The 16464-nt window shown below is 49.0% G+C and overlaps 1 protein-coding gene across 1 annotated transcript in view; it reads left to right on the forward strand.

The window, feature by feature from the left end:
• The first annotated feature begins 5113 nt into the window (after window positions 1-5113).
• Window positions 5114-16464, forward strand: part of ECHDC2 (enoyl-CoA hydratase domain containing 2) — a 26380-nt gene continuing 15029 nt past the window's right edge. Inside the window, exons 1-6 of the mRNA XM_088458511.1 lie at window positions 5114-5176; window positions 7710-7797; window positions 8676-8762; window positions 9325-9417; window positions 9500-9556; window positions 9642-9829. Of these exons, the coding sequence (XP_088314637.1) occupies window positions 5126-5176; window positions 7710-7797; window positions 8676-8762; window positions 9325-9417; window positions 9500-9556; window positions 9642-9829 (564 nt within the window). The 5' untranslated portion in view covers window positions 5114-5125. The remainder of the gene's footprint in view (window positions 5177-7709; window positions 7798-8675; window positions 8763-9324; window positions 9418-9499; window positions 9557-9641; window positions 9830-16464) is intronic.

Here is a 16464-nt window from a genome sequence, read left to right on the forward strand (position 1 = left end):
CCTGCGTCTGTGTTTATTTTATTAAAGACCGGTGCAATGCATCATGGATCGTATGGACATCGTGTGTCAATATTGCGGACGGGACTGTCAGGGAGATCAAGGGAAATCGTAAGATGAAGCTTATCTTCTGCTGGTCGTACTAGTGTATGGCTATCATCACCCTTATATCTCTCATACTGTATACCTCCTATATACCTGTTCTATTTCCTAGCTACAGTATATAGCTCCTATACCTATATGTTCTATATCTTCTATATACCTCTCATATATCCTATATACCTCCTGTACCTGTTCTATATCTTCTATATAGAGTGCATCCGGAAAGTATTCACAACGCTTCACTTTACCTGTTTTATATCTTCTACATACCTCTCATATATCTCTTACATAACTGGTATATAGCTAGGAAATATATCTCCTATATACCTCTTATATTTCTTCAGGGTCCATAGGGCTCCACAGGGAGACATTGGGCTGTAGGTGGGACTTGGAGGACTGGACACCAACAGCAAAGCTTTTCTATCCCAGGATGCTCCGGTCCTTCCCCCTGTACCCCGCCCACAGCCTGAGGGCAACTCAGTTTCGTTGGTGTCCGGCAGGAGCTGGGTCACCGTTAGACGTTGGGGCCGCTATTACGCAGCACAAGCTTTACCTTTATTTTACCTTTATTTTACCTTTATTTTACTTTTATTTTACCTTTATTTTACCTTTATTTTACTTTTATTTTACTTTTATTTTCATTTATGTTACTACAGAGCAGCAGCGCTAGAGAGTCCTCTGGTCGTCTGCACTGCTGCTCCATCACCCCTCCGCGGCGCTGCGACACCAGCCCACGGCTAGGTACTCTCGGCGGGGGTCCGGGGGGACCTAGCTAGCAGGGCTACCCAGACTGCAGCCGGGACTGAAGGGAACAGGTAAGGCGGATTCCCGCTTGCGGGGACCCGCGTCTATGCGCAGTCTTGCCTCTGGTCTCAGGTGACAGACTGGAGGCGCTGATGTGGACACCGGTTCGTCCGGGACTCCACTAGACCACCAGGGCATTACAATACTGGCGCAGATTAGGCCAGGGACCCGGCCTAGGAGGAAAAGGCGCATAGGGGAGAAGGTCCTCTCCTTGCGACCCCTCACCCGGCTCGCCATTCCACCGCCCGCTTGCCTCCCCTGAGCTGCTCCTCCCTCACCGTCCGTCCCTTCTGAGACTCACACCAGACATTTTCTGCATCAGGTCTCCAGGAAAGCTGGGTCCAGTATCCCTGTATACCTCTCCCAGGGGCCAGGTTATACAGCACTATATCACATACTGTATATCTGTTTTGCGCACTACACTTTGCCATATTGTACATATATCTGGGTTGCTCACTGCACTTTGCCATATTGTACATATATCTGGGTTGCTCACTGCACTGTGCCATATTGTACATACAGTATATCTGGGTTGCTCACTGCACTGTGCCAGATCGTGTGCTACAATTATCCTTACAGCTGTGTCTGGCAATGGCAATAATTACAAGCAGCCTGCAACTCCCACTCTGGTGTCTTACAAGTCCTGTTTAGCAGGCTTGGCTTCAGAGGTTCTCATTCAGGATGGTCTATGTGCATCTTGTTATACGGTACCTGGCCCCTCAGCCCCGGCATCCTCTCCTCAGGACCCCCCGGGCTTCCATTTAACATGTGTTGGCAATAACTGTGGTTGACCTAGTGGTCCCGGAGGTAGCTCCCCCTATGGGATGGCCACAGCAGGTACTCCCTGTGAATCCTTTGCCTCCCCCATGAGTAGACATTTCTACCTCAGTGCAGAGTCTACCGGAAGTGGGCCTCATGACACAAGCTTCCAATGTACGGGGCCAGGACAAGGGACCCCGACGCAGCCTTCGTGGACTTATTATCGGTGAAGTGGACTTTCCATTTGGCATACCTCTTTCTTCCAGTCTCTCTTCTGCCTCGAGTTCATCGGAAGTTCAAGCAGGAAGGGGGCACAGTCTTGGCCCAGATGTCATTGGTACTCCGATCTTCAAAGTCTCTCCATAGACGTTCCTCTCCAACTTCCTCTACGACCAGACCTGATGTCTCGGAGTCGCTGTCTACATTCGGATCTGGCCCATCTGTCTTTAACGACTTTGCTCTTGAGACCAGTTTTTCCAGCTCTGTGGTCCAGACCATGTTTGGGGCACGTAAACCGGCTTCTGCCAGAAATTATCACCGGGTTTGGCATACATATTTCCAGTGGTGTGCTACTAGAAACTATGACCCTCAGGTTTTTAGAGTTTGAAGAATCCTTGCTTTCTTCAAGCTGGATTGGATCTCTGACTCTGCCTAGCCTCTCTGAAGGTGCACATCTCTGCTCTGTCCATCTGGTTCCAGCGCAGAATTGCTCCCCTACCGATGGTCACACCTTCCTGCAAGGTGTTCTACGTATACAACCTCCCTTTGTCCCTCCTGTGGCTCCATGGGATTTGTCAGTGGTTCTCCACGTATTTCAGGAACCTCCTTTCGATCCCCTGGATTCAGTAGATGTCAAATGACTCACTGCGAAGACTGTTTCTTCTTGCTATAGCATCTTCCCATAGGATATTGGATTTAGGGATGCTTTCCTGTCGCTCCCCATTTCTAATCTTTCATCCAGAGAGGGCTGTTCTTCGAACGCAATCTGGCTTCCTTCCCAAGGTGGTCTCTCGTTTCCACCTCAATGAGGAAATTGTGGCTCCGGCCTTTCAATCACCAGACCTCTCGGCAGGTGAGGCCTCTTTGGATGTGGTCCGTGCTCTGGAGATCTACGTGGACCGTACTAGTTCCATCAGGAAATCGGATTCCCTCTTCATCCTATATGGATTCCATAAGAAGGGATGGCCAGCTAACAAATGGACTCTGGCCAGATGGCTTTGCATGACTATCTCACAGGCTTACACGAAGACTGTGCTGGCTAAAGTATCTGCTCATTCTACTCACTCTGTCGCATCTGCCGGACATCTATGCAAGGTGGCCACGTGGTCTTCTATCCACACCTTTCTTAGTTTCTATGCCTTTGATACATTTGCCCTTCAGGATGTTTCCTGCGAGCGCCGGGTTCTCCTCTCAGCTCAGGAGCCTCCCTGCCCTTGAACTGCTTTGGGACATCCAAATTGTCTCCCTGTGGAGCCCTATGGACCCGGAAGAAGAAAAGGAGAGTTATGGTAAAACTTTCCCTTGCTAACACTTTCTTCGAAGTCCATAGTGTCCACAGGGTACCCACACTGACTAACCTGGCTTCTATGGGTTTCTGTTCTTGGTCACTTTTTTTCCTTCGCTGTGTGTGTGTGATTCCTCAGTGTACCGGTCTTCTTTCTCTCCCTCACTCCGCTAACTCGCCCGATCAGCTGCTGCTCCCCTTCCCTCTCACCCTCACTCCGCTAACTCGCCCGATCAGCTGCTGCTCCCCTTCCCTCTCTCCCTCACTCCGATAACTCGCCCGATCAGCTGCTGCTCCCCTTCCTCTCACCCTCACTCCGATAACTCGCCCGATCAGCTGCTGCTCCCCTTCCCTCTCACCCTCACTCCGATAACTCGCCCGATCAGCTGCTGCTCCCCTTCCCTCTCACCCTCACTCCGATAACTCGCCCAATCAGCTGCTGCGCCCTTCCCTCTCACCCTCACTCCGATAACTCGCCCGGTCAACTGCTGCTCCCCTTCCCTCTCACCCTCACTCCGATAACTCGCCCGGTCAGCTGCTGCTCCCCTTCCCTCTCACCCTCACTCCGATAACTCGCCCGGTCAGCTGCTGCTCCCCTTCCCTCTCACCCGCACTCCGATAACTCGCCCGGTCAGCTGCTGCTCCCCTTCCCTCTCGCCATCCATCTCTGCAGAGCGCATAAATCCACTGTGTGCTACCAGTATAGTCTCCGCCAGCATTTCTAGCAACAACATTTGTCTGTTCACTCTCTAGATTGTAAGCTCTTGTGAACAGTGTTCCTGATTCACTACGGATCACAACTCTGCTTATACACACGCAACAAAGTTGCTAATAGCGGTGAAATGTAAATGTTTGCATTCACATTGCGATCGCAGCCTGACATAAGGACGCACACTTCCCCTTACTCACATCCGTTTACGGGGGAAACCTAGAGAAACAATCGGTAACATCTGACCATACGCACACTTCCTCTTGCTTATATCTGTATACTAGGGGAACATAGAGAAACAATCGGTAACATCGGACCCATAAGCACACTTCCCCTTACTCACATCTGTATACTAGGGGAACATAGAGAAACAATTGGTAACATCGGACCATACGCACACTTCCTCTTGCTTATATCCGTATACTAGGGGAACATAGAGAAACGATCGGTAACATCGGACCATATGCACACTTCCCCTTACTCACATCCGTATACTAGGGGAACATAGAGAAACAATCGGTAACATCGGACCCATACGCACAGGCCCTGACCTTATTCACATCCGTATACTAGGGGAACATAGAGAAACAATCAGTAACATCGGACCCATACGCACAGGACCTGACCTTACTCAGAAGTTGGTAACCACCACGCACGCTATCAGGGCTATGGCTGCTTACGGCCACGCAGTAGATAATTTATGCACGTCCCTGGAACGGCTTGGAAACATACTGGGTTTGCCTGATTCCCCTCCCCCCATCGCAATTGCTAGTTTACGCAGTACAATGCATGCGCAGGATGCAACAATTGACTGATTGCGTGCGTAAGAGGAACTGCGTTCCTTGGTGAATGAGGCCCTGTGTCCCCTCTCTACCTTCTGTCTCATGTCGGCACCTTCCTGTCGCCTTTGCATGTAATCAGTGTGTATATATGATTTATAACTTGTTACTCTGTCCTAGGGCTTTGTGGCATCTTATAAATAGACAATATAGCGTGCCACCTGTTAGACGCGTTTTAGTGGTGTATTGTCCTATTTCTGGTCATCTATGAGAAATGTACATTGTACAGCGCAGTGTTGAGAATTGCGACGCTGAATCTTCACCGATGTATAAAAATTATTTTCTTAAAAAGTAGATACAGTAGGTGCAGAAGCTCCTGAATGTGAGCAAGCTTATCCTGGGATTTGTAGTACAACCCGAACTGAAATCATAGCGCAATTTTCTTTTGTTTCAGGTATTGCGGAGATTGTCATGTGCAGACCTCGTGCTCGGAACTCGTTTGGGAAATTGTTTGTTAACGAGGTGAAGACACAAAGACACTTTACTTCCTGTAATCTGCTGTCACACAACTTTAACCTTATGTATCACACAACTGTAATGTATGTATCAGAACTGTAATGTATGTATCACAACTTTAACCTAGAACTTTAATTGTTTGTCAACAAGTTGGACTTCAAATTATTAACTTTTCCCACCTTGATGTAGGACTTTGTCTCTAGCTGGGATCTGAATAACTTTGTCCCAATGTTCTGTGACCCCTAGAGACGTAGTTTAGAACATATTGCATGCCTAGCAAAGACAGACCCAGGGGCCACACATAGTTTAGAACATATTGCATGCCTAGCAAAGACAGACCCAGGGGCCACACATAGTTTAGAACATATTGCATGCCTAGCAAAGACAGACCCAGGGGCCACACAGTTTAGAACATATTGCATGCCTAGCAAAGACAGACCCAGGGGCCACACATAGTTTAGAACATACTGCATGCCTAGCAAAGACTGACCCAGGGGCCACACAGTTTAGAACATATTGCATGCCTAGCAAAGACCGACCCAGGGGCCACACAGTTTAGAACATATTGCATGCCTAGCAAAGACAGACCCAGGGGCCGCACATAGGTTTAGAACATACTGCATGCCTAGCAAAGACTGACCCAGGGGCCACACTTGAGGTCTGGATAAATCATGGCTCTAGCCATTAGGATAACTTGCTCCTATAATATGGATGCGCAAGGCTGGCGTCAATTTCCCTGTTGGATCCAATAGTAGATCCAGACGTGCAGCTTGGAACAGTAGGAGTTTCTCAACAATGCCCCTCCGCACACCGTTAGAGATAAAGGGTGGTTCCAGCCTTTCTGTGATCTATTCCGAGTTTTTATTTGATAGTGATCTCCATGTATTTGTAGATATGTAATAAAATTAAAAAAAATAGCAATATCGTATAATACCGCTGAGACTTTTTTTTTAATTTTTTGGAAAAGTTGAAATACATTCCCCATATATTGCTGAGTGATGAGCGTTGGACACAATTCTCACCGTGGTCCTACGGTGGTTACAGAAAGTAACGTGGATCTGGATGTCTTTGAGTCACTCCAGGTTGATATGGATCTGCGGGGGGAAACAGATGACCAGCTTCCATCGTACAGATCAATAATCCCAATACAAGGTGCTACAATGTTAGGTTACAGGAGGCGCTGGAACCACCCTCTATTACAGTGAGTCAGGGAGGTTAGAGAGGGCGTAGGGCCGAATCGTGTACTCACATTATGGCTGATATTCCTCCACTAGCTGTCACGGCTGCTGACACTTGAGACTCCTGGAGGGAGTCAGGCCTACTGGGCACTATACACTGAGGTGGTTTTAGGAATGACCTTTTCATGAAATCTCAGTAACACGGAATAAAAATAGAATTTATTCACAGGCAGAATATTATAGCAACGTTACACATAAAGTCTCAACAACACAGAAGTTCAGATATGCAGTAATCAATATAGGAGTAAGTCCCCATATGTAAATAAAGTCTCTGATACAAATGTGGTAGGGAACCCCGAGTCCAATATGAGGCAAGACCTCAGGATGGTATAATGGACCTTACTAGGGATGAGACCTGTAGCGTGATGAAAATCCGGAACAGGGTTAAGCCCTGCAATGTAGTGAAGATCCGGGACAGGGTTGAGCCCTGTGATGCGGTGAAGGTCCGGAGCAGGATTGAGCCCTGCAACGTGACGAGGATCTGGAGCGGGGTTGAGCCCCGTGATGTAGTGAGGGTCCGGAGTGGGGTTGAGCCCTGCGACGTGACGGGGATCCGGAGCGGGGTTGAGCCCCGCGATGCACGAAGGGTCCGGTGACGATAACTAACGGTGCAGTTGACAACTGTAGTAAAGGTGAGTTCAATGTCCACGGAAGTAGAAGACAACAGGCAGAGTAAATAATCCAGCGGGGGATGCAACCACAGCAATGGAGCAGAATAACAATACTTAGGCAATGGCAATGCTGAGCTCTGTAGTGCGGCTGGTAACCAGTATCAGAAGTTTAACCAGAACATGGTCAGAGATATAGCAAAGTCCACGGCAAACCACAGGCACAGCAGGGATCTGGCAGGAGTCCAAGAAAGACCTGAAAGTAACGTTGCACAGACACTGAGACACAGTTAGTAACAGGCTTTATACTATGGGTCTGTGATCCATAGGACGTTCAGAACGTGACCCAAATGGAATCAGGTTTGAAATAATGAGCAATCTAGGAATCCCACAACCTGACACCTGGGAAACAGATCACTTTAACTCTCTATCCCCTCTATGTGGAGAACGCCAGTAACCAGGATAGATCCTCCAACAACCACAATGGAACTTTGACAAATGTAGTTTATCTTTACGTACTGAGATAGTCACAGTCCTGACACTAGCCTGATGTAAGAACTGTTGTAATACATGAGAATGCATTTAATATGCTATATATAGTATTTATTATATTAATATATTTATTTTACATGTTCAGGTTTGTTCAGCTTACTAGTGATTTGCCATTCACACTTATTACAAATTCGGTTCTAGTTTTTTCACTCTGTAGACAGTCTTCGCCATGACGCCAGCGTCCGAGTGGTGGTGGTCAGGAGTGCCGTCCCTGGCGTGTTCTGTGCAGGTAAGGCTCATGCGTTGCTACCAGTAACCAATGTATGTCCTGTGCCGCCTGGCCGGCCTCCACGTAGTGACTTGTACATGTATGAGATCTGTGCCGTCAGCAGGCTAATCACTGTCACTCTATACTTCTGTTTATTGCTGCAATGAAGACGACCTTGTGAGTATCACACCTCCTGCCCTGTGCCCTCATTGTGTCACTAAACGTCAGCCCAGGCATTTCTTATCTGTACATAGCAGCCAGAGGCTCTGCAGCTGCTGTATAACTACAACTCCCAGAATGCCCTGTGAGCCCCTCACGGGTAGGCCACGCTGGGAACCGTTCTCCAATGGCTGCTGGGCCCTGGGTTGCTCACATCTGTTGCCTGACTTAGTACGTTGTGGACCCCCAGTTACAATTAGAAGGTGACCCAGCTTGTTGCACTGAGGGTGAGGTCAGATGATGGTAAATTGCTGTGGGGTTGGGAGGGGACACATCTGTTGCCTGACTTAGTACGTTGTGGACCCCCAGTTACAATTAGGAGGTGACCCAGCTTGTTGCACTGAGGGTCAGATGATGGTAAATTGCTGTGGGGTTGGGAGGGGACACATCTGTTGCCTGACTTAGTACGTTGTGGACCCCCAGTTACAATTAGGAGGTGACCCAGCTTGTTGCACTGAGGGTCAGATGATGGTAAATTGCTGTGGGGGTTGGGAGGGGACACATCTGAACTAAACTCGGTGTTGGAATAAATCTGCCCAGTATCTGTGCTGCACCCAGTGCAAGCCGCACGTACCCTGCACGCAAAACTAATGCAGTGACACAGCGCAGTGCGTCCAGGTGCTAAGTCTGTCCTTATACATGAGACCCAATGCTTCCACCATCCCTCCTGTCACTCACAGGCGCAGACCTCAAGGAGCGAGCCAAGATGGAGAATTCTGAGGCGTCTCTCTTTGTCCAGGGTCTGCGGAAGCTAATGAGTGAGATTGGTGAGTGCGCCAGGCCAGGCCGGCAGAGAGCGGAGCAGCGTTTCTGTTATGGAGCCGGTGATTCTTACTCTATAGGAGGAATCTGTAGACTTCTTGCAGTAAGAGTCTCAGTATGAGCTCAGGCCGCCCTTCGGCCTGTAATAAATAATGCTTGGAGAAGCGCCTGGCGTTTCCCTGTAAGATGCCGTTCTCAGCGTATAGTGGGTGTATGTTAATTACATGTCTCTGCGTTCTGGTTGGATAGTGTATAGGGCTCATATTGCAGGGGTTTAGGAATGGGAGGAGCCAGTGATAATGGTGGGAGTGGTTACAAGTGACCATGGCGTGGAGGAGGCAACACGAAAACCGTCCAGAGCTAGATGAGGCCCAGTTTGGCGCTTGGCATTAGTGTCAAAATCGCTTTGGTTTACGCTGGGGCTTGTTGGTGTGGGCGGTGGCATCACTTCGGGGGCTACGTTTGGCAGATTGTCTCTTTAGCGTTACGCGTCTTATAGACCCAGCTGAGCCTGTTATCTATAAAATAATTGTAGATATTCAGTATGTTGCGTTCGCCTCTTCCCAGCGGCCCTACCAATGCCCACCATTGCTGCAATAGACGGATATGCCCTGGGGGGCGGCCTGGAACTAGCCCTGGCATGTGATCTCCGTGTTGCAGGTATGTAACCATCAGACATGATTTTATACTCGGAGATAATTCATTATGGGACGCCTTAGAAAATATGTCTTCTATGTTGCAGCATCTTCAGCCAAGATGGGACTCGTTGAAACTACAAGAGGGTTACTCCCAGGAGCAGGTGAGTGTGGCATTCCGCCAAACGTACACACCCGTACGCTATACACCCGTACGCTATGCGTTACCCTGAGCTCCTTCCATTACAGGAGGCTCCCAGCGGCTCCCACGCCTGGTAGGAATTGGTTTAGCTAAAGAACTTATCTTTTCGGGCCGGCAGATTGAGGGGACACAGGCGTATAGAATCGGGCTGGTGAATGACGCTGTTCCACAAAATGAGGCTGGGGACTCAGCTTACAAGCGAGCATTGGAACTGGCGCACGAGATCCTCCCACAGGTACTGAACACGTTCCTCATACCCAACCCCAGCGTACTCCTATGGGGCATCAACAACACTACTATCTGAATGAATCGTGTTAGCAAGGCCGGTATACTCTAAATGTCCTCTCCACGGGCGCCGTCTGCATGGGAACCCGTACCTGCAGGTGGAGAAAGCATCGGAGCATGAAGCAGCGAAAGTGTAGTAACGAGTATGGAACAACATGGGCAATGCGCTGTAATCACGTCTGACTATGATGAGAGTGTGTTGATACACAATGTAATACACAATGTAATACACAATGGATGAATGAAAAGAGAAAAATATTTTACTTCTAAAAATGAAATCCATACATCACACACACAATACATTGAACGTATTACATGAAACATAAAAATATAGATGGATCGAACTAGTGAATTGCAAAAGTGTAAATGGGTTAAAAATTGCATCAATATATAAGATTGAATCAGAAAATGAATCCTGTTGAGTGAGAAAAATTGATACAGTGGAATGTAACAGATCAGATCAATTGTATCATTTCCATGGATTAGAATTGATACTGTCTCAGTTCTTTTTCACACTGTTTAGTATTACTGCCTTCTCACACCTGGAATAGATGTGGGTTATCCATATATATAAACTTTGGTTAAAAAAATATTTTGCTGGCGTCCCAGCATATATTTGTTGTGTTTGTGATAGCCGATTGGAGTGAAGTGACTCCTATTGTAAAATGAATATTCCTGTATAGGATATGTCCATCTGCACAGTGGAGAAAAAGCAGCAGACAAAAGGTTGTCTTTCTCTCCGTGTGTGTGGGGAGAGAAAGTGTGTCTTACCGCTCACCGGATAGATGCAACAGCGCTCTCCCAAATCAATGCAGTCTCTGTGGGGAGATAATGGTCAGCATACCGTGGTATCGGTAACTCCGTTGGTGGCGGCTGCTCAATCAGCTCCAAAATCCCGTCCCGACGTCATTGTCGTTCAATCCTTCCACTGCTTATCACACACCTGTACCTGCACCTTGGAGAATTTTCGAGCTGACCGCACAGGCAGCGGAGAAATCAGTTTCACGGAGCATCACCATCCAGCTCCCTACAGCGATCATATTTACCCGGGAGAACACTGCCACACTTACTCTGTCAGCGGGATTTTGGAGCTGATTGAACAGCCGCCACCAACGGAGTTACCGATACCACGGTATGCTGACCATTATCTCCCCACAGAGACTGCATTGATTTGGGAGAGCGCTGTTGCATCTATCCGGTGAGCGGTAAGACACACTTTCTCTCCCCACACACACGGAGAGAAAGACAACCTTTTGTCTGCTGCTTTTTCTCCACTGTGCAGATGGACATATCCTATACAGGAATATTCATTTTACAATAGGAGTCACTTCACTCCAATCGGCTATCACAAACACAACAAATATATGCTGGGACGCCAGCAAAATATTTTTTTAACCAAAGTTTATATATATGGATAACCCACATCTATTCCAGGTGTGAGAAGGCAGTAATACTAAACAGTGTGAAAAAGAACTGAGACAGTATCAATTCTAATCCATGGAAATGATACAATTGATCTGATCTGTTACATTCCACTGTATCAATTTTTCTCACTCAACAGGATTCATTTTCTGATTCAATCTTATATATTGATGCAATTTTTAACCCATTTACACTTTTGCAATTCACTAGTTCGATCCATCTATATTTTTATGTTTCATGTAATACGTTCAATGTATTGTGTGTGTGATGTATGGATTTCATTTTTAGAAGTAAAATATTTTTCTCTTTTCATTCATCCATTGTGTATTACATTGTGTATTACATTGTGTATCAACACACTCTCATCATAGTCAGACGTGATCACAGCGCATTGCCCATGTTGTTCCATTAGTATCCAAGTGGGAGTTTACAGTATACTCCTAGCAGTTGCAGCTGATCCCAATTGACAATTTTGTATTAACAACATTAGCGCCGAGAGTCGGGTAGGAATCTACCCTCTTTAGTAACGAGTATGGGCCTCATTCAGCAAGGATCGCAGTTGCTAATACGGACGCAGTCGGCCGACTGTTGCATTCTGCACATGCGCGAACCAGCCGCTGCGATCGGGACTGCGATCACAGAGGCTACGCAGACCCAACACAGAGTGATTGACAGGAAGTGCCATTTGTGGGTGGTGACCGGGGGGGGGGTCATTGCAGGGGCGTGCATAAACTATTTACTGCGTGGCCATACGTAGCCCGAGGTCTCATAGCGTGCGTGGCCATGCGTAGCCCGAGGTCTCATAATAGCATGCGTGTAAGGTCAGGACTTGTGCAAGTGTGCGTATGGGTACCGATGGTTTCGCTATTCTGCTAAGTATTCCGGATGTGTGTATGGTAAAGTGGGCGTCCTTATGTTGTGCTGAGTTTGCATTGCGATCGCAGCTGAACTGTGTGTGCGTATGCAGAATTGCGATCTGTAGTGAATCAAGCCCATGATCTGTAATGCAGATGAAACACTACAAACTGTTCCATTCAGGCCTCGGTGTATGGTGATTGGATGGCCGCAGCACTAGGACCAGCTGATCAGGCCTCGGTGTATGGTGATTGGATGGCAACAGCACTAGGGCCAGCTGATCAGGCCTCGGTGTATGGTGATTGGATGGCAACAGCACTAGGGCCAGCTGATCAGGCCTCGGTGTATGGTGATTGGATGGCAACAGCACTAGGGCCAGCTGACCAGGCCTCGGTGTATGGTGATTGGATGGCGGCAGCACTAGGACCAGCTGATCAGGCCTCGGTGTATGGTGATTGGATGGAGGCAGCACTAGGACCAGCTGATCAGGCCTCGGTGTATGGTGATTGGATGGAGGCAGCACTAGGACCAGCTGATCAGGCCTCGGTGTATGGTGATTGGATGGAGGCAGTACTAGGACCAGCTGATCAGGCCTCGGTGTATGGTGATTGGATGGCTGCAGCACTAGGACCAGCTGATCAGGCCTCGGTGTATGGTGATTGGATGGCGGCAGCACTAAGGCCAGCTGATCAAGCATCGTTGTATGATGATTGGATGGCGGCAGCACTAGGACCAGCTGATCAGGCCTCGGTGTATGGTGATTGGATGGCGGCAGCACTAGGACCAGCTGATCAGGCCTCGGTGTATGGTGATTGGATGGAGGTAGCACTAGGACCAGCTGATCAGGCCTCGGTGTATGGTGATTGGATGGCTGCAGCACTAGGACCAGCTGATCAGGCCTCGGTGTATGGTGATTGGATGGCGGCAGCACTAGGGCCAGCTGATCAGGCCTTGGTGTATGGTGATTGGATTGGATGGAGGCAGCACTAGGACCAGCTGATCAGGCCTCGGTGTATGGTGATTGGATGGCCGCAGCACTAGGACCAGCTGATCAGGCCTCGGTGTATGGTGATTGGATGGCCGCAGCACTAGGACCAGCTGATCAGGCCTCGGTGTATGGTGATTGGATGGCCGCAGCACTAGGACCAGCTGATCAGGCCTCGGTGTATGGTGATTGGATGGAGGCAGCACTAGGACCAGCTGATCAGGCCTCGGTGTATGGTGATTGGATGGTGGCAGCACTAGGACCAGATGATCAGGCCTCGGTGTATGGTGATTGGATGGAGGCAGCACTAGGACCAGCTGATCAGGCCTCGGTGTATGGTGATTGGATGGCCGCAGCACTAGGACCAGCTGATCAGGCCTCGGTGTATGGTGATTGGATGGCCGCAGCACTAGGACCAGATGATCAGGCCTCGGTGTATGGTGATTGGATGGCGGCAGCACTAGGGCCAGCTGATCAGGCCTCGGTGTATGTTGATTGGATGGCGGCAGCACTAGGACCAGATGATCAGGCCTCGGTGTATGATGATTGGATGGTGGCAGTACAGTGGTCAGGTGGTGGATAGAGATTACACTGGGTGACTATGGGCCTGATGTCAGTGGTGGGCGCTAATGGTACGCAGCTGTGACTTTGTACACAGAGGTATATGCAAATGTCGGTACCATCTGCCCCTTAAGCACAATTACAGCAGCGCTGACCTTACTTGAAGATCGCTAACCTTCCTGCACGCAGTGAGTACTCACGCTGTCTGCCGTCGCAGTGGCTAATTTATGCATGCCCACGTAACGGCGCTCAAACGGTCAGGTACGCCTGCGTTCCTCCGACCACCCCCTTGTCACCACCCCGAAAACGCTCACGGCCTGTCAATCGCTCTGCAATGGCTCTCTGTGGTCTCCGTGATCGCAGTACGTTCGCAATGAGTAAAATGCACAGTACGCAACAATCAGCCGTCTGCGTACGCTTTAGTACACGGATCCATGCTGAATCTGCTCTAAGCCCCTTATTCACCGCGCACTGCTGATTCCTGACCTGTACTGCCCATGTGATCGCACGCAGATTGGCAGCAGACTATCAGTGATTGACAGACCGCTGCCATTTGTGGGTGGAAGGGGGCGGCAGGAGCCTCTGTTTCCTGAAAAGGAGGCATGTCGCCGCACTTGGGGGGAGGGAAGAGGCCAGGATGTTTTTCGGCTGACTGAGATTTCCTGGACTCTTTCTCGCAGCGGCCGGTTGTGTTACCCTATAGGTCTCTTAGCCGGCCGGTGGTCCCGCAGATTATCCGATGCTGTGTGTTACAAGGCGTGATTCTGCCTGCTGCATTATTATATGTGCAAGGATCGCGCTACACACTACAGTATAGGTCTGCGCTACACACTACAGTATAGGTCTGCGCTACACACTACAGTATAGGTCTGCGCTACACACTACAGTATAGGCCTGCGCTACACACTACAGTATATCCCTACACTACAGTATATCCCTGCACTACACACTACAGTATATCCCTGCACTACACACTACAGTATATCCCTGCACTACACACTACAGTATAGGCCTGCACTACACAATACAGTATATCCCTGCACTACACACTACAGTATATCCCTGCCCTACACACTACGGTATACTACACACTACAGTATAGGCCTGCCCTACGCACTACAGTATATCCCTGCACTACACACTACAGTATATCCCTGCACTACACACTACAGTATATCCCTGCACTACACACTACAGTATATCCCTGCACTACACACTACAGTATATCCCTGCACTACACACTACAGTATATCCCTGCACTACACACTACGGTATACTACACACTACAGTATAGGCCTGCACTACACACTACGGTATACTACACACTACAGTATATCCCTGCTGCCCTACACACTACAGTATATCCCTGCTGCCCTACACACTACAGTATATCCCTGCTGCCCTACACACTACAGTATATCCCTGCTGCCCTACACACTACAGTATATCCCTGCTGCCCTACACACTACAGTATATCCCTGCTGCCCTACACACTACAGTATATCCCTGCCCTACACACTACAGTATATCCCTGCTGCCCTACGCACTACAGTATATCCCTGCTGCCCTACACACTACAGTATATCCCTGCTGCCCTACACACTACAGTATATCCCTGCCCTACACACTACAGTATATCCCTGCTGCCCTACGCACTACAGTATATCCCTGCTGCCCTACACACTACAGTATATCCCTGCTGCCCTACACACTACAGTATATCCCTGCCCTACACACTACAGTATATCCCTGCTGCCCTACGCACTACAGTATATCCCTGCTGCCCTACACACTACAGTATAGGCCTGCCCTACGCACTACAGTATAGGCCTGCCCTACGCACTACATTATAGGCCTGCGCTACGCACTACAGTATAGGCCTGCGCTACGCACTACAGTATAGGCCTGCCCTACGCACTACAGTATAGGCCTGCGCTACACACTACAGTATAGGCCTGCCCTACACACTACGGTATAGGCCTGCCCTACACACTACGGTATAGGCCTGCCCTACACACTACAGTATAGGCCTGCCCTACACACTACAGTATAGGCCTGCACTACACACTACGGTATACTACACACTACAGTATAGGCCTGCGCTACACACTACAGTATAGGCCTGCACTACACACTACAGTATAGGCCTGCCCTACGCACTACAGTATAGGCCTGCCCTACGCACTACAGTATAGGCCTGCCCTACACACTACAGTATAGGCCTGCACTACACACTACGGTATACTACACACTACAGTATAGGCCTGCGCTACACACTACAGTATAGGCCTGCACTACACACTACGGTATACTACACACTACAGTATAGGCCTGCCCTACGCACTACAGTATAGGCCTGCCCTACGCACTACAGTATAGGCCTGCGCTACGCACTACAGTATAGGCCTGCACTACACACTACAGTATATCCCTGCGCTACACACTACAGTATATCCCTGCGCTACACACTACAGTATATCCCTGCGCTACACACTACAGTATATCCCTGCCCTACACACTACAGTATATCCCTGCCCTACACACTACAGTATATCCCTGCCCTACACACTACAGTATAGACCTGCCCTACACACTACAGTATATCCCTGCCCTACACACTACAGTATATCCCTGCCCTACACACTACAGTATATCCCTGCCCTACACACTACAGTATATCCCTGCCCTACACACTACAGTATAGACCTGCCCTACACACTACAGTATATCCCTGCCCTACACACTACAGTATATCCCTGCCC

This window comes from Taudactylus pleione, unplaced genomic scaffold, assembly GCF_031769625.1.
Source record: "Taudactylus pleione unplaced genomic scaffold, aTauple2 ptg000840l, whole genome shotgun sequence".
Lineage (NCBI taxonomy): Eukaryota > Metazoa > Chordata > Amphibia > Anura > Myobatrachidae > Taudactylus > Taudactylus pleione.